The sequence below is a fragment of the Gymnoscopelus braueri genome (assembly GCF_963280865.1).
Source record: "Gymnoscopelus braueri genome assembly, chromosome: 14".
Taxonomy (NCBI): Eukaryota; Metazoa; Chordata; class Actinopteri; order Myctophiformes; family Myctophidae; genus Gymnoscopelus; species Gymnoscopelus braueri.
The window spans coordinates 26,310,833-26,337,111 of NC_137619.1; the positions used below are offsets into that span (position 1 = coordinate 26,310,833).

At 42.1% G+C, this 26,279-nt stretch overlaps 1 protein-coding gene across 1 annotated transcript in view; it reads right to left on the reverse strand.

The window, feature by feature from the left end:
• Nucleotides 1–9,106: 9,106 nt before the first annotated feature.
• The window catches only part of gfra1a (gdnf family receptor alpha 1a), a 119,285-nt gene continuing 102,112 nt past the window's right edge, over nucleotides 9,107–26,279 (reverse strand). The window contains exons 8-10 of the mRNA XM_080449202.1: nucleotides 21,099–21,271; nucleotides 13,126–13,173; nucleotides 9,107–10,148 (exon numbers count right to left, since the gene is read on the reverse strand). Coding sequence (XP_080305328.1) covers nucleotides 9,993–10,148; nucleotides 13,126–13,173; nucleotides 21,099–21,271 — 377 coding nt within the window. The 3' untranslated portion in view covers nucleotides 9,107–9,992. The remainder of the gene's footprint in view (nucleotides 10,149–13,125; nucleotides 13,174–21,098; nucleotides 21,272–26,279) is intronic.

Consider the following 26,279-nt stretch of genomic DNA (forward strand, 5'->3'; position numbering starts at 1 on the left):
TTTTCTGGAAGTTAGTCTGCAAAGGAAAGCATCACTACAGATATCAGTCAATTTATACGCTGCCCCAACTTACCGGGGATACTTGACTTGAGTGGGAATCGAACCCACTCAAGTCAAGTCAAGTTATTGGACAGATGCTCTTCCAGTTGAGCTAGCTGTTGGCTGAGAAATACAGGTTTCCTGCTGGTTTTATCTTGTTTTTCTGGAAGTTAGTCTGCAAAGGAAAGCATCACAGTAAACACTCCAGTGAGTTTCGAACCCATGGCCTCTGGATCATGGGACCAGCAGATACCTCACTGAGCTATTTGCTGGTTGATACAACACAGCTTTTCTTCTCCTTTGACTTGAACAACAAACAAGACAAATAATTAAAACAAAACAATGTAACAGCATAATATAAATCTTTTTCATGGGGGGCCCTGACACTACATCTTTTCATATTGGGGTCCACTGCCCAAATACATGTCAATTTGGGGTAGGGCTTTCACCAACTAGTCGACTAGTCGACCTTGTTGGTACTAGTCGAATAGTTGAAAAAATATATATTTTAATGCCATAGTAATGCCCCATCTTACTATTATTATTATTATCCTCCTGACTTTATTTTTTATGAAAAGGGGGTCAAAAGTATGCCCAATAAAAGCCTATTATTGGGCAATGGGGATCCTTGGAGACGCTGCTGTGGTGCTGTGCTGCTGTGCCAGAAGCGCTTCCCTTAAAACGCCATAAAAATAAGGGCAGGAGGATATTAATAATAGTAATATAGTAGTAGGATGGCATTAAAACAATGCCCCCCCCCTAAAAAAATATATATATATATATATATATATATATATATATATATATATATATATTATTATTATTTTTATGTAAATTTCGACTAGTCGACTACCACTGGGTCAAATTAGTCGACCTGTAAAAAATCTCTAGTCGTGACACCCCCCCTATTGTGGGGTGTCATGTCCAGGTCAGAACGGACAATACCACAACGATGTGTTATGTCAACAAACAAGGAGGCTTGGGTTCCCTTGTGTTGGACAAACTAGCGCGCGAGCTGACGCCCCTGTGGGTCTACCCAGTGAAAGGACGAGTCTGAACTCGCAAGGACTGACCCCTGACGTGGTGGCCACCATACAGGGGGCTAGAGCAGATTCTACCAGGCGTCAGTACGACGTCAGGTGGAATATGTTTGAGTCCTGGTGCCTGGAACAGTCACCTTCAGTGGTGGCTTTCTAGGCTCCTGTGAGAAGCATCCTGGTTTACCTACAGGACAGGTTGGACCAGGATTTGGCTTTCTCTACCATCAAGGTGTACCTGGCGGCCATTTCCGCTTGCCACGATGGGTTCGATGGCAAGTCGGTGGGCCATCACCCGCTAGTGCAACGGTTTATGGCCGGTGCTAAGCGGGCTAGGCCGGTCAACAGACCTTTGTTCCCGAAATGGGACCTGGCAGTGGTGCTGGAGGCACTGTGCCGGCCCCCTTTTGAGCCTTTTGAAACCGTGGATCTGAGGATCATGAGTCTCAAAACGGTGCTCCTGGTGGCCCTATGTACGGCTCACCGAGAGCGCCTGCATGTCGGTGACATGCAGGCGCTCTCGGTGTGCCAGGACTACATGTGGTTCTCAGACTACGACAAGAGGGTTTTGCTGAAACCCAACTTGGCGTTTGTGTCTAAAACCGACATGCTAGCTAGGGCCCCGGTGGAACTGGGGTCTTTCCATCCACCGCCGTTCACATCGGCGGAGGATAAGCGGTTGCACTGTCTCTGTCCGGTGAGAGCCTTGAGGCTCTACTGTCAGAGGACGGCGGTCGGCCGTGGGTCGTCTCAGCTCTTCGTCTCCTTTGGCCGGGGTCAGAGGAAGGCGGTGGCTAAACCGACTCTGTCCAAATGGATCGTGGAAGAGATTCGGTTGGCTTATGTGAGTGGTGGGTCTGTTGTCCCGGTGGGACTGAGGGCCCACTCTACTCGGGGTGTGTTGCATCTTGGGCCCTTTACAGAGGGGTTTCGATGCAGGAGATATGCTCTGCGGCGAACTGGTCGTCTCCTTCGACATTTGCGGCCTTTTACAGCCTTGACGTGGCGTGAGATGGCGCACACAGTCTTGGGTGTAGCGGCTGGCTCAAGCCAGGGGAATGCAGAGCGTGCCTAGGGGCATGCTTTTCTCCCCGCTTAAGCGGCCTTTTCAGCCTCCCCTGGACCGGCTAGGCTAGGTCCGGGGAAGAGGAGGCCCTGGTTTCTCTTGTCACTAGTGGATTGACTTGGGTCTGACCTTCCTAGTTTCATGAGACAGGACTTTTGGGTCTGTCAGGGCCTTGCCTTTTAATCCGTTCCGCGTCCTGACCCGAGGGGTCAAGGGCGCCTGGGGGCCATGGTCTTGCCGGGGGCGAGACCTGGGGCCTTGGGCGAGCAGATGGGTAGGGTTGCGGACTGGGGCTCCCCCAGGGGGCGTGTATGTGTCCCATAGTAATCATATTGCTGGAGATACGCTATAATAACTAGAGGTTACGTATGTAACCCCAGTTTTATTAGTATCGTAAGCAATATGCTTACGTAAAACCCCTTCTGTGCGCGTTGTGGCGTGCAGAGTGAAGGTTTTCAGAGGGAGTGTCCAAGTGACGCGAGGGTATTTATACCCTTCCGGGTTACCGGTGTCGCGTAACATGACCCTATCCAATAGAAATGGTAACCGGGAGCCCATGTGTTGTGCTCTGCGCATCGCTAGGGGGCGATGATATCCCATAGTAAGCATATTGCTTACGATACTAATAAAACTGGGGTTACATACGTAACCCCTAGTTACTAGTTACTTTGCCGATATACATTATTACATTATAAAACCGTACATTTACCACTTTAGCCCTATTTTATACCTAGGCTATTTAAAAATAGCCGATCTACAAGCTCAGAACGCGTCGCATCGCGACGCCTTGTGAGCTTGTAGATCAGCTATTTTCAAACATTTTAGTACTTTTAGTAAAGTACATTTTGAATTCCGGACTTTTACTTGTAACAGAGTACTTCTACATTGCAGTATTGATACTTTTACTTAAGTAAAACATTTGAGTACTTTTTCCCTCATGACTCTATACTAGGTCCTCTCCTGTTTACACTCTACACTGAATATTTTCGAGAAAATAGCCGACCTACAAGCTCACATGCTGTGACGGGTTGTCAGCTTGTATGTCGGCTACTTATATGGAGCTTTTGCTCCATAATAGGGACACTAAGGTTCAAACGGTTAAGTCACACTCTTGAAGTGTAGCTGTATTACTTGTTTGTGACATTTGCCATTTCTGTTACCAATCCCTGTACTGTTATCCTCACATCCCCAAAGTTCATAGAATTCCCTGTGCGTTTCAGCTGTAAACCACCTACACAATTACACTTGTAAAACACCGGGATCATTACAAAAAAAAAACATTATTGGTATTCATAAACCATTTGTCAATGTGACGTGAATGGGCCACGCAGGGCTGTACTGTGGTGTCCAATGATTCCCGGGTGACACGTTAATAGATGTTAATTCATGCCCGTGTCACAAGAGTCAGCGTGTTTGCGCTGTGCTTTACGAGCCATTATCAGAACCGGCTTCATTATTATTTAATAGATATTTTATTATTGACCAGTTGCAGGCGTGGGGAGATGAAACCACAGCGTGTGCGACCGTGCAGACAAAAACTGACAATTTAGGCTACTGTCTACTATGCCTATGTATATTATACATATGTATTTGTGTTAACTTAAGATCCTCCTCCAAAATCCCATACTGCTTGGCTTTTCAAAATCATGGCCTTACAGTGTTTTGTTTGCATTTAAACAGTTTATACTGCTGTCATTTTGCCTACATGTAAAGCAAACAGTAATTCCTGGCATAGAAATAGTCAGAGACTGTGTACAACTTTCAAATACACAATACAATCCTGTGAGTGTTAATTTAACTCTGATTGTCTGGCCATGTAAGGGCCCTCAGAGTTAAATGAACACTTAAAGACGGGGTGCCGTGATTTTCAGTGATCCCCCCCCCCCCTAAAACATAATCATCAGGTATTATGGTTATACTAGGAGGAAGATTTTTTTCAAAAAAGTGTACAGAAAGTGTTAAAATTATGTTTTTATGTGGACACGCCTCCAGTTCATTAAGTATACCTGGTTCTCACCTTAGCACCTCCTCCACCACCTTAGCACCAATCACCTGTCCTAGTCCCTCCTCCTCCTCATGCCCACACCTCATAGACATATAAAGGTAGACGCCTCCTTCGGCTCTGAAGCGTTCGTATCTCGGGCGCGCTTCCTTGTTCCCCAGGGCTAGCCTATCACTTCCTTCCGCTTCAGCAGGGGGCGTTCGGTAGGCCAATCAAAGGCAGGTGGGGCGGGTCTTTTCTTAAGAGGCGCGCAGCAACTAGTAAGTTAGACGCGCTGTGATTGGCCAGTAGTCAACGTGATGTGATTGGTCAGTAGTCAAACAGCCCTGCGGAAGAGTCTTGTATTGAGATACCAGTCGCTCCAATGAACTGCAGAGGCCAATGAGGTATCTAGGTTTCTATATCTATGCCCACACCTGTTGTGTTATGATAATGAGGGGGAGGGTATACTTTTACTATGTCACTAAAGCGCTGTTTTTCTATTGGCCCGTTTGACCCTCAAGGTTTCAGCCTCCAGGTAGAAACTCAAAATAGTCAGAGAAGACATAAAACACCATAAAACACCACCAGGGGGCTTAATGAAGTTCTATCAACCTCATAGACACAAGAAAAACAGTGCAAAACCATGGCACCACCTCTTTAAACTGTGTAAGTGTTAATTCTCCGCTCAGTGTGTAAGTTACACACTTACTGCACCAGGAAACACCAGTAACTGTAAGAACCCTTTTTACATGTCTGCCTATTGATGTCACACAAAGGCCAGGTAAGTAATCCTCAACTCCCCCAGTGCGTCTTATTGGATGAAATCTTTTCATCACAGTCGAGCAACAGAATGGGTTTTTAATACCTCCTAATAAGCTCAATTTCAGCTGTGAAATGCCGCTTGCTATCAAAAATCCAATTTCCCACATTTACGAGAAGCAACACTTGATAGCTGTCTTTTACAGTTGTGTTTTGGAAGCCGCGGGGGGTTTCATTTCAGGGCCTGTGCATTGCATTTGTTTGACATTAATAGCTTATTTTAGAAGTGGAGGGGGAAGGCATTAGCCTCAGAGCAATGCATTGTTTACATGTTTCTCTCCGTTTTATGTGACTTGAGGTGCTCTCTTTGAGACAGAGCCTATACATGGACAGTTGGACACCCATTACAAAATACTGGGATTATGTTTTTAATATTTGGCTGGTGCTTGTTTTAACCCTTATTCAAGATGTGATGTTGTTTTGTCTCTCTGAGATCATATTTATTCACTTTAATAATAACAATACTACTACTACTACTACTACTACTACTACTACTACTAATAATAATAATAATAATAATAATAATAATAATTAAAGCTGCAAGCAGCGATGACCGGGCCCACGCACCTCTGTCCACGTTAGGGGCAAATATCGACCAATCAGAAGTGGGAGCAGAGAGCTAAGTAAGTAATAAAGGACAAGTATTTTCAACCGAGTCCATTGAGGCGACTCGTGACTCTGTACGAGAAGCAGATGAAAAGTTATGGGAAAGTAGCTCAAATGAAGGACAAGGACATTAAACCGAGTCCAAAGTCATAGCAAAAAATAAGAACGATCAAATAACGACCAATCAGAAGAGGGGGCGGAGCTAAGTAACAGCAGTGGAGGACAAGGACTCTCGACCGAATTAAGTGATTCGACTCACAAGGCTGTACGACAAAACGTTCAAAAGTTATAGCAAAAAATAGGAACTATCAAATATCGACCAATCAGAAGACGGGGCGGAGCTAAGTAAAACCAATGAAGAACAAGGACTGTGATCTGACTCCAATGAACACCACCCACAAGTCTGTATGACAATCAGCTCAAAAGTTACATAGAAAAAAAGGAAAAATGTATTATATTATATAGGCAAAATATAATGAGTATATCTGAGGCTTGATTTAGGCTCAAACCTTTTGAAAAACGTTTGAGGGACATAAACAATATGATATTAAATATTAAATATTTTTTTTAAATTCATGGTGTAAATCCTTTAAGTCTTATCTGAATGACCGATGCAATGGATACAAGAGTATGTTATGTTATGTTATGGTACAGTTACAGTATTTGCTACAAGCAAGCATAGACATAGTTGAACAAAGTTGTGACTCGGGCTGGAATCGATCCCGTTCGTGCGTGTGGTTTTCTATGATTGGCCGAACGTTGCTTTTGTAGTGCTGTGACCTCTACAAACAGGCGATGTCTTTGGCGCAGAGGAAATGTCAATGGTTTGGTAAGCAGGAGTTTTCTCTTGTGATTCCCAAACTAAATAAGCTGTAAAATTAAACTAATGATAATAAGCAATTCCAGCTTGCAGATTCGTCGCACTGTGAGGCAAACTGATGGAATGCTTTGAAGTCAATGACAGCCAGGTGGACCAACTCATTAGTAAACACTATTTCTGAATGACTGCAACCTTTGTAAAATAATTGGTTCAGGAAAATAAAAGAAGATATATAACACATTGTTTCCAGCTGACTTCCTACCGAACTAAATAAATGAATGAATTAATGAATAAATAGATAGAAGAAGAAGACACCACATACAAGCCGTTTGGATGATTTAACAGTTTTTTAATTATAACTTTTGTACAATAGATTTTACATTTTCACAAGCTAAGAATTGAATTATGCTGTATAGCTGAGGAGGAAGCATGACCCCCGCCCCATTATCATTTTCTCTGGCATTTTAAAGAACTAATGGGAATGGAGATGAATGCAAATATATTTCACTCTATTCACCTTCGTGTCCAACAACGGGATTTAATCATACACTGAGGCTGAGCCACAGTTTGTGGTCTAAGAACTCTATAACGGCCACCACCCTTGGGCTAACAGAAGCTCTGTGTGAACCATGCTGTGGTGTGGACCACTTCCACAGCATTTACATCAGCTGTACCCCAGGGCATGGTTGGAAGTTCCAGGACCCATCTAGATATGACATTTGGTTTCAAATATAAAATTCATATACATGAGACGAGTTTAAGAAACATACCGTATTTGAACCTCCAAACATTCATGGAGCGCTGTTATTATTCCCTGTTGGTTTTTGAAAAGTAGTGGACTGTAATGTCCTCTGTGGCCCACATTCTACTTAAACTGTCTTTGTAGTTCAACCTGTGGTCAAATGGACAATAGCATCAACAAGGCTTCTGATGTTATTGAGACACTTGCCTTTGTCCGTTGTGTTTCTTATCAACAACCCTTATCAAGAAACACCTTTTTTTCCCCCAGGCATGTAATGATGATGACCGTCAATGACAAGCCAACAGCTACAGCAGTAGAGTTCAGTAATAATCATTACAATTGAAATCTATTGTTTAAAATATAAACTGTCTTCAGCCTTTTTAAACTCAACTTATCTTTCTTTGCAGAAGATACCGGTAAGTAAACTTAGAACAACACAAATCAGTAAAAGATAGAAAAATAAATGGGTAGGTTACCTCCAAAAAGCAATATAGGCAACATCATAAATAGGGCTATGATACAAAGATGTTATGCTATGGAAATAGTGTAGTATTTTAATATAAGTACTATAGGACAGCTACATTGAGATCTTCTTTATCAGATGCATTAGAATTCCATAATAATCATGTACATAGTGGGAGAAATATACATATTATGTGTATATAAAAAAACAATATTCTATCTCATTCAACGTACTCTATGTATCTCTGAATGTCAAAATAGCTCACAATGCTCTGAAATAGAATATCAGACATTTATTTGTCCAATTATATTTTCAGCCAAGTACATACATACAGTACATATACCATGTTTATGCTCAGTAAATAACATGTAAGTTCTACTATACATTAATCATGTTTCAAGAAGCCACAGAAACCAAGGCAGCATGTCATAAATGCTTCTGTTAATGTCCAAATGGCTGTACATGCCACGAAGATGAGTGTGTGTGTGTGTGTGTGTGTGTGTGTGTGTGTGTGTGTGTGTGTGTGTGTGTGTGTGTGATGTTGGGAGATTCATAGGAATTATAAATTAATTCCTACGATGGAGGGAGAAAAAAAAAGGGCTAAAATCATATGTTCTCTCCTCAATGTGGATTGAAAGAGGGGTGTTTTCTCTATTGGAGAACTCAACACAACTATGACACAAATCTGTGGCTTTTTCCCAGCAATCCTCAGTGCAGACATACAAAAACGCTTCAACAATTTACATACAGAAGTCACGTGTCATGAACTGTAATGGATCGGACTCCGTTTACAAAAACGCAATGATTTTGAAATAACTCGCCCCAACATTTTGACAGTTTCACTGCTGAGGCAATACGACATTACACTGAGCCTCATGTATAGTAAAATCCTCAGTGTTACTGTAATTTAACTCTGAGAGTGTAGACATGGACGGGTCCATTCCTACACAGTCTGAGTTAAATTGACACTCAGGATTTTTCTGTGGGTAGATTTTGGAGCGGTGGGGTGTGAACACAGGAAGAGTTGAATACACAGTACAACAATAAGCCTAAGATAGTTATCCCTCAGCTCCTGTTATTATAGACAGCATGGCATGACCACCCATGACCACACTGTGACACTCACCACAATGTCATACTCAGCAAAGTTTTAACAACCTCTATAAATAACTTATGGTGAAACTGCCTGGTCAAACCAGTAGCAAATTATCCATTATCCTGTATCCTCTTCCACTGAGAAACACTGACAATTTCGTAGACTTCTAACAATTACAATTATGTACAATCACTATTATGAGCTGAGTGGATTCAGTTACCTGTTGGCGTTAAGTGTATACCACAACAATGTGCGGAGATGTGGACTATGTGTGTGTGTGCGTGTCTTCACCTGTGCTTTTGCATGCTGCATTGTGTGTATCAATGTGATTCAGAAAGAAGCATCGCTGTTAAAGGGCCTCTGAGGTTGAAGTAAGTGTTGCTAGAGCGCCATCAGTCACTTTTGAGGTCTTAGTAGAGGTCTTAACGGGTCCAAAATGACACACTCGAACCCTAATTGGACCACTGGAATTCGTTCCAATATCCAATTACAACACATCACTTCATGTCTTTCTCTCCAGATCAGTGCTGAGTGTCTTCTTGGATCCACTCGGGTACAACACATAATGATAAACAATCGTGAGGTACAATTGACCAAAATAAAACACAGACACGAACATGGGTCTCGGGTATTGCCATGTATTTCCGGTTTGGGTAGACCCCTGAAGACCTCTACTTTGAAGCTATAGTTCAGTTGTCCATCAAAACTTTCTCAAGTGGTCATTTTTGTGACTGACAGCATCCCCATCCTTTGTTTGAATGGTAAAATGTGGAATAGCAGCTGAACACCATTATCAAAACACAGATACACCACAGATTAGACAATTAACACCTAAAAGGCTGCCCATCTGTTTTAATGCAGCTGTTACTGAAGTGGGTGGCTAGAAGCGATACTTGAGCCTCTATGTCTCCGGTGAGCCTTGATACACAAGCAGAATTGAGAAAAGATCAAATATACGACCCCTTCTGAGAGCCACCTGTCTTTCTGTGTTGGAATGTGGTCCTATTTCTCACGATCACCTAGTGAGCTACATAGAATCTTTTTGTAATCGCTCTTTCGACTAACCCAAAAGGAACACTTAGCCAAACCGAGTTAACAATTAGATTTAGCGCATAACTGCAACACAAAAATAAAGCTTCCAAAAAACAAAAAATGAAAACAATTCATAATAACAAATTAGGAACAAGAAAACAGGAATACAAATCATGAGGGAAATACAACGGGTATTAGTAACAGAGAATATAATATCTCGTTTAGCTTCTTTTTTTATACAAATATGTTCGTCAGTCCGTGGTTGTTTGTTGCTGTGAGGTGGCTAGGCTACAAGATGGCCGCCGAGGAGAGTGCTCGCAGGGTGTAGTACCACAGCCAGAGCAGCTGGGGCAGCAGAGGGGCCAGGCCTGGTGGAGGCCATCTTGGTACCGCTGAATTTCTTGGGATAGCATTAGACGTGCCGGGGCCATCAATCTGAGGATCCTGGGTGAGAGAGAAAGGGTGACGTGAATTAACGAAAGAAAGAAAGAAAGAAAGACAACACTTTTGTAGGCAACTTCATGTAATACTAATCTTTTAGATAACAGCCTTTGCCATGCAAGCTATGAGACCTATTTATTTATGTTTGATTTGTACATTCAGAGAAGCTGTTTTATTTGTCACCTGAAATATCATATTACATACCTTAATATATTAACTAGAGCTAATCTAATTTCTACTCAGTTGATAGAAAATATGGCATACTTTGGATGCCACATTTAATCTTTCACTGGTGTATTTTTCACAATAACCACAACTTCTCCAAACCAAACACTAAACACTATTTTTAGTAGATTACTGAGACACTACACTGTCTCCATGCATTTTTGATGCATGCGTTTACCTTGCTTACTGTAAGTTGCTCTGGATAAAGAGCGTCTGCTAAATGCCTAAATTGTAAATTGAATTTTTATTCGAAAGTGCCTGACACTAGGCACCGGAAACGCAAGTTATATATTTTACAGTAAATAAATACAGTTTCTGACTTGCATTCCAAAATAGGCACTAGGACCCTGCAGCATCCCTTTTTGAGCGGTACTTCCGTAATGACAACACAGCTACAACGGGTGTCACCAAAAATATTATTAAAATGAATGACTTTGACACAGTATGACTTTAAGGATAGAATGTGTACCTGTAGAAGCATATTAGTTTTCAGAGACAAAGAAAAAATTAAAGGTAATTTTCTTAACCAAAAGGCCAAGGCATCTCCGTGTTCTGTGTCAGAAAGAGAATACATATCGCGTGTGTTTAGAGTGGTGATAAATGCTAATAAAGCAGCGAGCAAGCCAGTGGTTGGGTCATCTCCTCCAGACCTGTCCCTGCCTCTGCTAAATGTCAGTCCAGTGCATAACGCCGCCTTATTATTGTACAATGACATTTACAGTGAACTTTAAAAGCCGCCAGATAAACAGCCATCCCATTTCAGCCTCAAAGAGTCTACAAAGACCAAGGAGATTACAAAGGCAGGCATGAAGGCTGCCATGGTCTCATAGGGTCCAGTGACCTTTGACCCTGGGGTCAGGGTAGGGTGTGTGTTTTGGATAAATGTCTTGTCTCAAGGAGATAAGGAATATGTCATGGTTGATATTTTCAATCCCAACATCATTTCCATGTAAAGGCCCAATTATACTCAGTTCATGAGCTGACACTTATTGTGATAACGTTTGTTTTAACTAAATAGCCTTCTGATTTGTCAAGCATTATCTCATGATAGTAATAATTAGGCCCAGGCAAAACAAACAACAGCTTTGCAGAAGCTAAGGTCATAATCAAATATTTCCTCTTAACCCCATTAAAGGGATTGTTCACCCCAAAAATTACTTATTTTTTTTTTACACCCCATGAAGCCTTCAATTCATGGAATTTGTTTAGTTTTTTGTCGCATTCCTAAGCCAATAATTTGATGAGCGGCGGAGTCGGTCACTCAATGAGTCTCCTATTCGCCGGTCATCAAATTATTGGCTTAGGAATGTGACAAAAACTAAAAGAATCTCCATAAATTCAAGGCTCCATGGGGTGAGTAATCGATAGAACGAAAGTCATTTTAAGACCTGATTCTGCAGATGCCTTCTAAATCACTGGAAGCCACTTTAAAGGTTTTTTTTTAAAAGCAGATGTACAAGCTTGCAGCGTGGCATGAAGTGATGCGCTGTGAGCTTGCATATCTGCAATTTTTGAGAACCACTGTTCTAAACCACTGTTCTAAATCCTAAGAGTTTTCTGGAAAAACTATATAGCTAAAATGACACAGATGCTTTCCCAGATTTAATGGGAAAGTGATTTTGTGGTTGTTAATGTTAAAATACCAGTAAGTGTTAAATTGCTTTATATTCTGATAGTACTCATTGCTAGAGTTTTTGTTCAGTAACAGGAGTCTCTATGTCTCTGTAGCTCTTTATTAAACAGACAATGTATTTTCAGGTCAGGATACCAATTTTATCCAATCAGGAGAGAGCACTCACAGGATACAGATTAAACAAGTGCAATTGGAAGTGATGACACAAAGAAATGAGCAGACAAAATTAGAACTGGAACACTATAAAATTGAAGCTGATAATAAATGGGTGCTCTCTCCTGATTGGCAAAAATTGGCAACCCACCTGAAAAAGTATTTTCTATTTATTAAAGAGCTGGAGTGACGGGGAGACGCCTGTTACTGAACAAACACTATAGCAATGATTACTATCAGAATAATGCAACGTTTTGTTTGTTTGTTTTAACCACAAAATATCACTTACCCTACCTTTAACCAGACAGGTGTTTTTACTTTATATTTAACACTCAAGGTAGTCAGCCTAAGTTGTTTTTCTTACTCTCATTCTTACGGTATGTCAAGTGGTGCCTTAAGAGTTTTTGTTAATGCCTAAACCAGTCAAAGAAAGTGTGGGCACATTGGCAAATATAGCTTTTTCATCTCTTGATTCATGGTGAAACCCTGTAGAATATGTTTTAATACTTATTCTGCAATAAGCAATAACACTAAAAGAGCATGATATATCGTGATTACAGTACAGTATATCATGGCTATGGGTGTTGTCCGCATAACACAAAGTGGAGTGCCTTAAATTAAGCTAAGTGTATTTATATGTTAAGTACATTCACACATACCCAGAATTAGTTCTCTGCATTTAATCCATCCTAACCATTAGCAGCAGTGAGCAGCCTTTCTTCAGTTCCCACCAATAAGCAACTCCTGCTCTAAGGCCAGTGCATTTTGGTCAAGAGCAGTAGCAGGATTGACAAGATTCACAATTTTAACAAAACAAAAACTAGCATAGGCGTGGGTTCTTGTACAATGGAGAACTTCAATGTGGGAGTTCCAATTCAGCTATGTTATGAACAGAAATACAGAGGGAGTTCCAATTCAGCTATGTTATGAACAGAAATACAGTATAACAGCACTTGGATATGTCCTTACCACACATAGAACACCATCAGCACTGGAGTTGGACTTCAGTTTCTGAGCCTGTGAGACAGAAACATGGAGAATTGTAGTCAATATTACTGGCTCCAAACATAAAAACGCACCCGGACATCACTTCACATTATGGCAAACAGTTCACGTACACAAACGTACCGTAAGACCACAGAAATCACCAGTCCATGGTGTGTGTGTTCATTGTTCCAGACATTCTACTCTCCCTATATCCTTGGGAAATAGCACTGCACTCATTTTTGTCACATGTTGTAAGTCACTTGATGAATGTATTGTAATCAGTGCTCTTTGGCTTTTCTTGCAACAAGAGACACCAGATTCCCAGAACAATCAGAGGCAAAGGCAAACCACAAAAATGCAATTTGTAAAGGTAAGAATTGTAATCACCTTCTAGATGAGGGGACAACAATACCAGATTAGATGAAAATGGTAAATTAAACAAAATAAAAACAGAATAAAAGAAATGTATGTGAATTATTTTAAATAATTCACATACATTCATAATAATAATAATAATAATAATAATAATAATAATTAAATAGCAGTACGATAATGCATTTTTAATACATATAATAAAGCAGTGAATGGCTTTTTCATCAGGTAGCATCGGATTGCACATGAATGTGCAATCCGAAAACTTCAACTTAAGTGAAATGGAAAACAAGTTAGTAGACAAACAAATGTAAAATTAAACTTTAATGCTCTCCGAGAGTTTGGCCCCAGAGCTCTTAAACTTTTACAACCTTTGATATTTACAGTGAGAAGGAAAGAGGAGCCAGGCTTAGAACAGAAGGACAATCGCACACTGATCTCATCTCAAATTCACACAAGCACACATACACGTATTTTCGCTCCTTCTTTCTCCTTTGCTCACACACACGCACGTGCACACACACACACACACACACACACACACACACACACACACACACACACACACACACACACACACACACACACACACACACACACACACACACACACACACACACACACACACACACACACACACACACACACACACACACACACACACACACCACAATGAGGGTGTGTGAGGGAAGTTCCGCAGTGGGCAGTGCTTTATGGTGAAAGCCCCTGAGCAGCTGGTTATTTTGTTGCATCAGTTTGTTGTTCAGCCCTATGGGTCGCATTCAATATAAATAATGTAAAAAAATCACACATATTATGCACAGTGCTGGGCACTTAGTATAGTATGTACTGCTAAACCCTCACAATGTCCTAATTGTGAGCTGATAATTGAATGCTATCAAATTAATTACGAAGACATGCTTGCAAACACACTGAAATTGTAAACTGGTTAGTGTGTGTGTGTGTGTGTGTGTGTGTGTGTGTGTGTGTGTGTGTGTGTGTGTGTGTGTGTGTGTGTGTGTGTGTGGTATGACAGAATAATAAATGTATCCAGCAGGGGTGTAAGGGATGTTCTGTATTGGCATTGGTAGAGCTAGTGAAATAAAGAAAGACTTTAGTTTGTTATAAAACACTTTTCCTTCGGCACAAAATTTCACATAGAAAATGCTCTAGTGGAAGGATAAATCATAGTGTATTTGCAGGTTTCTGCATAAAGATTAGTGATTAAAACAGGCTCTTTACCTTAAGGCAATGGTTTCTAATGACCTGCAACTATCAATTATTTTCGATTACTTTTTCAATTAATCAAATAATGTTGAAATGCATTTTGTATTATATCAACGAATCGACACAAAAGACAATCTGATTTGATTGGTCTGATTAACCACTTAAGCCCTATACTTTATCATGCAATGGTGCCATGCAAATATAGCCGATCTACAAGCTCACAATGTGTTACATCGTGATCTGCTATTTTCACAAAAATCGATATTTTATACACATTTAAATCGATTACTTCGAATAACAGTTGCACCCCTAGTTTCTAAGCCCTCTATGAGGAAGTTTCATCTGCATCTTAGTCCTAGAGGTGTTGATAGTATGATGTGTTTTCATACTGCAGATTGCAAAGCAGAGCGTTGAAGTGATTATCTTTTATACAGTAGCTCGATGTTTCCTTAAGCGAAATACTACTAATGAGTGTGGCATATCAAAAAACCTGGGATGCGTAGTACACGTAATTGAAATTGCTCTTGATCATGATCATGATTCTGAGAAAGCCAGTTCTGTTCATAATTATGAACTTCCATCTGGTACGGCACTATGATAATACAGCTGTTTTGTTTCCTATAGCTTCAACGCGCCCAGCGATTTCAAACATGAAAACAATAATCACGTTGCAGTATCTAATCTCCACATGCAAACCAATTTCACTTCACAGAACCAAAGATAGGCTACTGGCTCTTGCTCTCGTGCGTGTTTGTCCACGTGACTGACACCTGCTCTGTTGCCTGTTTGCTTCTAAAAAGTCACATTAGCATATGCGTTTGATTTCCATATTGTCTGGGGCGCTTTGCCGCTTGCTTTGGAGTCAACTATATTCATAAGAACAGCCTGACTTTGCCCAAGGGCCTTGTGGATGCACTCGGTGCACATGTGTTTATGAGTAGCCTATAGCCTTGCGTGTGTGTGTGTGTGTGTGTGTGTGTGTGTGTGTGTGTGGGTGTGCGTTTGTGTGTGCGTTCGTGTGCATGCGTGCGTGTGTGCGTTCTGGCAATTGTGTGTGTACTGTAGGATGTTAACAGTGGGTAGGCTGGGTTGGTGGGCTGTTGTTGCTTGTGTGTAGTGAGAGAACTCACCAGCGGCCCTCTTGACTGCATTTCCAAGCCAAATTCAACACGACAGAATCACAATCACACAAAAACAACACACTGGGGAAGCAAGTGAACAGAGAGAGAGAGAGTGGGAAAGAGAGAGATCTTCCCTTGTGTTTCTGTTTGTTTCCCTCTCCTTCTGTGTCCCCTGTTGGACTCTCTCTCTCTGTGTGTGTGTGTGTGTGTGTGTGTGTGTGTGTGTGTGTGTGTGTGTGTGTGTGTGTGTGTGTGTGTGTGTGTGTGTGTGTGTGTGTGTGTGTGTGTGTGTGTGTGTGTGTTTCCCTGGATCCAGCTCAGTTGCCTTCAATCAGCTCCTCACCTCCCTCAGTCGACACAGCTGCCATCCATCCGCTCCTCACCTCTCCTGCATATAAACCCTGGCTCTTCTTCACCCACTCATTGTCAGATCGTTTTGCTTTTTTCAGCTCCAGTGGTAAGTGACACGCTTCACACCTCCAGGTTAGTAATTAGTTCTTGGTGTTTGTTTCCAAGATTGTGCTATAACTCTCTTTCCTTGTCCTCAGGATCACTCCTCATATGCCGGCCTGCTCGCCTGCCATCCCGGCCTGGCCACGTTTTTCTCCATCGCTCCTCAACTCACAGCCATCCTCTACAAATAAGCCGTCTTAAAACCACTTGAACCCCAGCGTCCCTATTCTTGGGGCGAACGTGAAGGGAAGGGGAAGGAAGATCTACTATTATCGTGTGTTCACGGCGAAGAGATTTGATGTTGAGGGGGGAAAGGTTGAGGTCCTAGTCCTTGGGGGACTCCGTTCAATGAAGTACATAGGATTTAACCACTTGAATCCCAGCATCCCTATTCTGGGAGGAACATTCGGCAAAAATAGTAGACGTACAAGCTCACAACGTGTCGCCGCGCGTTGTGAGCTTGTAGATGGGGTGATTTTTGGTGTAGATGGAAAAAAAACGGTCCAAGTACAGTTGCAACTCAGGTCTGTTTTATAATATTAGAGGGTTTATGTGGTTAAACCTCACCTCCCGTGTCTGTGTTTGGGTTCACTCTGAGCTCTATAACATCTGAGCGATGCACCCAGGAGCCTGGGGCTAGATCTGTGAACACCGACAGGTAGCAGGGTTGAAGGCACAGGGGCCGTTTCCCTTTAAGCTCTTAAAACAGAGTGTCTCGCTGGGAGCCGAGGAGCTTCTTTCCCCTGTCATTCAGACGATAGAGAACACCTTCCACATGCTTCTCCTCTCCCTGCACTTCTGATTTGTTTCTTTCAAGCCTCACTGTGCACAGTAAATGTATTGTTGTTGTGACTGTTGCTGAGCTGTCACTGGCAGGAAGTGTTGGGGTTCTGAGTCAATGGCCTTTGCTTATTACTGTGAGTGTTTATCTCGGTGTGTGTGTGTGTGTGTGTGTGTGTGTGTGTGTGTGTGTGTGTGTGTGTGTGTATATGTGTGTGTGTGTGTGTGTGTGTGTGTGTGTGTGTGTGTGTGTGTGTGTGTGTGTGTGTGTGTGTGTGTGTGTGTGTGCGCGTGCGTGCGTGCGTGTAGGTACTATGTGTGAGTGTATGCCTATGTAATTGTTAGGAAGAGAGAAGTGAGTTGTCTGACAGCCTTGTCCCCAGAGTGAGTCATTGCAAAAACATAGTCTGTCTTGATAGCCACACACACACACACACACACACACACACACACACACACACACACACACACACACACACACACACACACACACACACACACACACACACACACACACACACACACACACACACACACACACACACACCGAGATACACACACACACACACACACACACACACACACACACACACAGATAAACACACACACACACACACACAGATCTGTTCACAAACCCAAAACTAGCAAAGGAAAACAACAGATAAAGGGGTCTAACACAGAAACTCTCGTCATAGTCCAGGTAAACTAACATTTTATAACAAAGTAATTGTAACAAAATTGGCCATTTTTGAACCAATATAACTACCGGATGTTATTACCAGATAGTCTAGCAAACTAACATTTCACATCAAAGTAATTGTAACTGTACTTCTTTCACCATACATAATTTCTATGCGGTGTCCAGAACAACATACCATAAGTCCTAAGAAATCCTAGTTGCGGAAATATGTTTAATTGACATTGACTCACCATAATTGACATGACTTTTTGACAATAATTTGTGGACATCTTGGATTGATGCCAATTAAACATATTTCCGCAACTAGGATTTCTTAGGACTTTTACTATGTTGCTTTGGACACCTCATTGAAATGATGTCTGGTGAAAAAAAATATGTTACAATTACTTCACTGATGTGAAATGCTGCTAGAATATCTGGTAATAACATCCTGTAGTTCTGTTATATTGGTTCAAAAATGGCTAAAAAAATCTTTTTTATATTTCATCTGAATTCCTCACCTCAAAATCTAATTGGAAGTCCAATGGCTTTTTGACAATAATTAGAGGATTGATGCCAATTAAACATATTTCCGCAACTAGGATTTCATAGGACTTTATTTTTTATTTTTTTACATCAGAGTAGTTCCATGACAAAATAGCACACATTAAATCCAGAGCGTTATCTGAACTCTGAAGGCGGTTACACACCGGCGAATATGCGAATATACGCAAAATTCGGACTCGTTCCGAATAATTAAAAGACGCTTTTTTCGCTCCGCGAAACTGATGTGGAAGCTTGCATTGACTTTAGAAGGTTTAAAAAAAAAACGTATTATTCGCATGAAAAAAATCGCCCGCTCTAGGTTCGGTTCAAGGATCCATGGAGGCGGATCTGTACATCCGTCCAACTGCAATGCTGTCTGTTTCAATGGCATGACAAAAGTTACACCTGTCTTGCTTAAAGTAACTTACTTAAAGATTACTTTAGCACGCTATTTATACTAGTCAAATGGGAAGCAGCCCTCAGAGTCTCACATTTTATGAATGTCCATTAACATTAGAAGATCTCATACGCCATGGCTTCAAGGCAATTGAGATTTTACAGCGACAGTACAATATTTACTTATTGTACTCATTTTAATGAATAAAACTTTATTTTAACCAATCTGTATGGTAGAGTATGTTAATAAAATATAACTAGTACTTCTACAGTGGTTAGAGGTGGTCTCACTACTCTTCCATTGAGATATGTAGACCTGCTGGTTGACGATGTCAATACAATAATTTAAAGCCCACCGGATTGGACACAATTTTAGAAGCACTGCCATCTTCATTGCAGTTCGGACTACGTTGCAATGACTGTACAGTACATACGTATATACTCCATCGGGAGAGAGAAAATCCACATAAAACATTCAGATTATATCTTTAACCTCGTTAAGTCCTATTGTAACGTAAGTGACTTGGTCGTAAAACAAATAGTGAGCAGATCTACGAGCTCATAACATGTCGCATTGTGACGTAAAATGTCCCATCGCAACATTTTGAAACGTTAAAAAAAATATTTAAAATGTTTTGCCAGTAATGACATGCATAAAATACAGACACTAGGGTTAATGTGGTTACAAAGCAGGTTACATTTCACCAGTGCTGTAAACTAGGTACAGTATGTCCCAAGCTAATATTCCCAGATCGTAATGAGATTAACGCATATTTTGATTAATGGTTGGATGATTGCATGTCATTTGCTCAAAGCATCAGGGGGATGTTTTTCTTTTGTTAATGCTTCCCTTCCACTCCATCTACAAATTGTGAATTTCTGTGTCTGACACAGCCGGGCTGGTGAATGCCCCTTAGATTGCTTGGTTGGAATATGTGGCTTGCAATTAGTTTCGCAGCCGAAATGTGGTCTCGTTCACTGTTCAGCATGACTGCACCCTAGATTTGTATTTTTAAAACATTTTTGTGTTTTAATGTTTTGGGCTGTATTTAGGTAGGCTAGCAGCGAGAAAGGAGATTGAGGGAAGAGAACAGGAAGGACATCCAACACAGGTGTGCAACTGGAATTGAACCTGAGATGTTGTGATTATGTGTCCGTCGCACTATTCTGTCACTATTGTATTTTAATACTGAGAGTTGGAGGACGGACACACAGTATCACGCATAGGATCAGATCCTTCTTCACCAAGGAGTCTGACAAGCTTATCCAAGTCTCAATCTTTTCCAGGCTTGACTATTGCAAGTCCGCCGGCATGCTCACTCAACCCCCGTCAACAGAATGCCGCAGCACGCCTCCCTACATTTCCATGTCTTGCCCCTTCTGTGCTCCCTTCAGTGGCTTCTGGTTGCTGCCCACCCAGTCAAAGCACTGATGTGCTACAAGGCAGTCAGGACATGATCCAGCCCTACACCCCTACCTGCACACTTACGTACTCCTCATTACATGTATCCCTTCATGTCACCTATTTTTGCCAGACTATCAGGCCTACATGAGGCTTTGTCTGTCCCTCTTTTCCTCCCGGTCAACGTTTTTCCTCCCGGTTCAACGTTTTTCCTCCCGGTCCCTCTTTTCGATTGGCCAAGCTTAGCGTGACATAGTGCTCTGATCTTCAGATTTCAACTTATAAAGTGGTTTGTAGGTGTGTTACGTACTAGGAATTTATTCTGGGTCTGGCAGAACCAGGTCTCCTGGTCTTGTTTACAGAGGCTAGTTATATGGAGATATACAGTATGTCATGTGTGCATACTGTATGTTGTGTGTATGTTAATTGGATAGGATGTTGCTACTTTAGACCAATGCTTGGTTTGATGTTTAGCTGTCATATACAGTAGTTACTCTGGATCACTAAATTGTTTTCTTTGCACTCTATTATGTGACCTTTTACTCTGTCATTTGTTGACCAAGCTTTATGCCACAGGACAGGAAAGTGAACTTACCCTTCTGTAAATGCAGTATCATAACGCCATGGTTTTCCCTAAATATTTGCACTTAAGTCTCCTCGCACTTTCACAACTGTTTAGGGTTATCTGCTGGCCAGCCTCTTTCAAAAGCCAAAGGACTGCTACCATTGCTGAACGATCAAAACATTTCGTTTTGATCTCTGTTCCTTTGTTGGGAGTTACACTGAACTGTTTGGTTGAGGGACAGTATAGCCCTGTGCCTCCAAACAATCAGTGGCTCCAGTGTTTGACATTCAGAATGAAATTATCACCGAGCAGCGCCCACAGGTAGACTTACATCTGGAGCCACTGACAGACAAACAAATACATGGGCAGACAGATAGATTAGAGGCGAGACTGGAAAAAAATACCATAACTAACCTGCAGGCTGCCACAGAAGTGGTAGAAGCCGTCTGTGTTGATGTGGTTGTCAATGGTGTTGGGGCTGCGCTCACGGCTCCTCTGGTGTGGGGTGGTGGTGGTGGTCTGCACCGGAGGCATGGGCTGCCACACCCCCACATCTGTCCCATTACCATATGCCTGGATGGCATTACCTAGAGAGAGAGAGAGAGAGAGAGAGAGAGAGAGAGAGAGAGAGAGAGAGAGAGAGAGAGAGAGAGAGAGAGAGAGAGAGAGAGAGAGAGAGAGAGAGAGACAGAGAGAGAGACAGAGAGAGAGAGAGACAGACAGGTTAGGTTTGTGAAAATCTGAGAATTACATCACATACATCACCACACCACATACAGTAGTGAGTCAGCCAACTAAAACAACAAATACATTAAAAACAGGGGTATCTGGGTGGTGTAGGGGTAAAGTACATGCCCACCACTGTGGAGACTGATGTTAGAATCCTCCACAGTGCCGGGCACCCCAACAGACACAACTGGCTGTGTTTGCAGTTGGGCAGTGAGCAGGGGAGGGTATTCTCGCTGCACTAGTGACTCCTACAGGTGGTTCGGGGCACTTAGTCAACAGGGAATAGAACTGGTAGGGAACATAGCATGTTCCTCTGCACACTTTATATGCCTTCCCAGTGAAGCTCTGTCGGGTGAAAAGAAGCAGCTGGCCACTGCATGTGTATCGGTGGAGACGTGTGGTTGTCTACACCCAAACAGTACGGGTAGGCAGTCACAGGGACATGGAGCTAATTGGGTAGACAATTAAAAAACAACTAAACAATTGATGGGTCAAAGTCGTATATGGTTTTCAAGGTATCAAAAAAATTAAACAGCAATTAAAATACCCTAAATGTTTTTTTATGCTCATTGTAGTGTCACTTACGCCCTAATATATATATATATATATATGTTACAGGGTGAATGGAGAACCAGGGTGATTGAAGAAGGCTCGCTCGTTTTTACCACCCACCCAGCAATTCTGTAGAAGCAACACTAGAGGGAGCCACAAGCCAGGCTTGTGCACAAGCATGTATGGCCGCGACCACACACACACACACACACGCGCACGCACGCACACGCGCACGCGCTCATGCTTTCAATGGACTGTTAAGATACTTTTATTGTGTTCTGCTGGCTTTTGTTTTAGTTTCTCCCTGACACACACACACACACAGTGATCCATGAAAAGAACTATTCTGTCCCTATCGGTTTACAACTCGAACGGCGCTGTGTCGACTAGTAGAGCATCGGCCGGTCAGCGCGGGCACTCGCGCCTGGAGGCGCGAGGGCGCGCCTCCTCGGCCTCAAGCTCTACTGAGTCGGCGCGCCTCCGTCATGGACAAGCGTGTGCGTGTGAACGTGTGTTCAGCGTTCCCCTAGCGTAGCTTCCTGGTTGCTATGTGGGGGGGAACAACAAAAGACAGGTCCGCGCCGCGTTCTCCTTCTCCTCCTCGGAGGAGGAGAAGGAGGAGGAGGAGCTGCTCCTCCTCGCGAGCCTCGCGTAATAAACCCCCGCCTCGCAGCGCCGCGTCCTCCTTCTCCTCCTCCTCGCGAGCCTCGCTAATAAACCCTGTCTCGAAAAGCCCCGCATCGCCCCGAAGCCCGTGCCTAAAAACAAGCGCTCTGTCTTCAATCACCCTGGCTCTCCAAACACCCTGTGACATATATATATATATATATATATATATATATATATATATATATATATATATATATATATATATATATATATAACTGCACAATGGCAGGCTGTCTGATCGCAGGTGTCAAAGCACAGTGTGCACATGGTAGAGTACACATATGAAGGCTCATGAATGTTTCATAACATCATTTCATTTAGTCTTTAGCCTAACCATTAGCCTACCATTAGCTCTGGCTTCATGTCAATTGCATAAGCATTGGGGGCAATGAGCTGAAGTTCTTTGCTGTGAACTCATCCAATTTGCCTTTCACATCAAAAGATACATCTAGGGTAAGAGTACAGTTTGCCAGCTTTTGATTTGGGGTACCCATTAAAACAGTGTCACGCTTTGAGCCTAGCCTACTCCCCATAATTGCAGGTGAGTTAGAAGGTACTTAGGGTTTTGTGACTGTCTGGTGAATCTATAATGTAGAAGTGATAACAAAAGCGGAATGCTGACATGGCTATTTACCACTGCAGTCCATTAGTGGACCTATTAATAGCCTACTAAGACTTTGAAGTCAAAGAGACACATACACACACCTACTGTACGTATATGCACACATATGCCCCAGGCTGTTAGAAAATAATGATCTTCCTTTGTTCCAGGGTCAGTGAATCCATTTTAAGTGACCCTAACACTAAAGGAACAGACTGGAGATATTTGCATAGGCTCTTTAACCCCACTGATATATTCATAAAATTGGACAGTTAGGTCCATTTTTCGTGTGACACACATGCACTTTGTGGCACGCTGTTGGCCGTAGTATTGCCCCCATGGAGGGCACCCTTTAACCACCTCAGAATGGTGGTGATCTGGTAACAGATATGCTGGCTTTACAAATATTCATCGACCTATTCTAGTTCCAAACTTTTGCTCTTGCTGCAAAAGCATGAGAAGTACCAGAACCAACTAATTTTACTCTTTTAACTCTAAAAGGTTAACAATAAAGAAACCTTGAAGAAGGAAGCAAAAGTTTAGCACAAAGCAGGTTTCCAATGCCCGACAAAGACTCAATCACGTGATTCACAGCCGTTTTTTCTTGTAATGAATTCCCAACCGAATGTTTATTGGCGTAAACTCATACACATTTTAGAAGGTAAATGCCAAATTTACATAAATAAATATAGGAAAAATAATAGGTTTGACAAGAAGCAAAACACCTTAAATTACAATTTAGGCAACTGTTAACTCTTTCAGTGCCAAGAGTATTTTCATAAAGTACTCCCAAACGTTTTTTTTAATTTTTAAATTTTGTAATTTTTCATTCAAATAAATGATCTGATTGGGGTTTTAAACCCATAATACAGTTCTACCAGTAGAGAGCAACAAATCGACACATTGATGATCTCGCTGGCTCACTCGCCCCCTCCCAAACAGGCTCACGTCATATCCGGTCAGAACCGGATGTTGACATTTTCGACAATCGTTGATCAGGCTAAATTACGATGCGATACACGACTACGAGGACTGATCGTCACCCAGACCAAAGAGAGTAGACGTGGACCTCTCCGTTCGCTTTTTATACCGTGTGAAAAACCGTGACTTTCCCTATTCTGGCCGAAAATCACCGGAGAAAAACAACGTGACCCGGAAAAGAATTTTTTTTTTTTACATCCGGCTCCGGGTGAGTCTGAACGAGTCAGGAAGCGAAAGTGATCATGAAAAATAAATAGAATAGCGCGATCACAGTCAAAAGTAAAAACTCGGGATTTCTCGTGCTGGCACTGAGGGTACTCGGGAAAAACTCGGGATATGTCGGGGCGTGGCACTGAGAGAGTTAACAGTAGACAATCACTTCTCCCCTATACTAACTAAACCATTTCAATTAAGTATTTTGGTAACCAGAGTTGACACCTAACAAACTAAATAGTCTTGTTCATATTGCTAATTTGTATTGTTTTATTATTCTTATTACTTTATTGCTCAGTCTCCACACTGTTGAGGAAGCTCAATAATTTCACCGCCTACAGTATAATGCTTCAACAAACTGTTTTGCATACGGTATGTGAATTGTGTATTGTAAACACCTTGACACTTGAGTAACTAGCCTGCACTTCATAAGTGTAGAATATTGAGAATATTGACACAGACATGTTGAATAAAATGTTCAGAAATGGTCATCCAAAACCTGCGTGGACTGGAAAAAGTAAAAAGAAAAAGACGGATGGGGGCAAAAGAAATGACATAACCAGGCAATAAAGGTTTGTGTATTGGATTAGCCATCTCGGACCTTGCTGAAATGAATGGAATCCAATTGCTTCCTCAAAAATCTAACAAACAACGTTACAGTATGCTTTGGGAAGCGTGTTATAGAGTACAGACAGGAACTGTAAGAATGCAAAGTAATTTATTTTGAAGAGGATAGATTCTTACTACAGTACTTCATAGTGAGAGACTACTGTTTCAGGTATGCAGTATAGTAGTGCTGTGTGTTTAGTACGTGGAATGGCAGATGTCTTGATAGAGTAGTTTGAAATCTGGTTCACAGCTTTGGACAGACAGGCCCTGGACAGCTACCCTACCTGTCCTCAATCCTCAACACTATCCTCTCCTCCCCTGTCACTCTGACCAGCAATGACGTTCATTTCAGGAACCCATCCTGTACTCACACAATCAATAGAAGTTGAACTTAGGTTGTGCTTTCAATTTCCTCTGAGCTTGTTAAAGTCAGGCATCCCGCAACCTCAACAAAAAGGACACACTTCTCTTTGTCTCTCCCAGACAGACAACACCCAGCTTCAGTGGTTGCGAAGTTCTTCACGGTGCATCCAGAGTCTCCTACTACTGTTGCCCACTGGGAGCTGCCCTGTAAATCCACAGTCATCTACTGTTGGTCACTATAGGAGTTTCCCAGTATAACCACAGTCTTGTACTGTTGGCCACTGGGAGCAGTGTACATGTGCGTGTAACCATGAATGTGTATGTTGTGTGTGTGTGTGTGTGTGTGTGTGTGTGTGTGTGTGTGTGTGTGTGTGTGTGTGTGTGTGTGTGCGCCCAGCATTCAGCCTGCTCTCCCTGTCGTGAGCAGTGGAGGGCTGATGAGGACATTCATAGTGCAGAGCTCCTCTGTTTCTCCAAACAAACACTCATTACGTTGTGTACACGTGTGTTTATGGTGGTGGCAAGCCAAAAGTCTAACCCTGGATGCAGGAGGGGTGTGTGTGTGTGTGGTGTGTGTGGTGTGTGTGTGTTGTGTGTGTGTATGTGTATGTTTGCCTACATTTGTGCACGTGCGTGCATGCATGTTTATGTACAGTATGTGCTGGTGAGTTAATAGTGATGAGTTAAATGTCTGTTATTCAGATGATGACACATGTTCACATCTTGGTGATTCTCTTACCCTGCCTGCAAGATATATCCAAGACAAACACTTCCTGTGCCTTTAAAGCTGTCTGAATATGAACACGCACACGCACGCGCGCACACACACACACACACACACACACACACACACACACACACACACACACACACACACA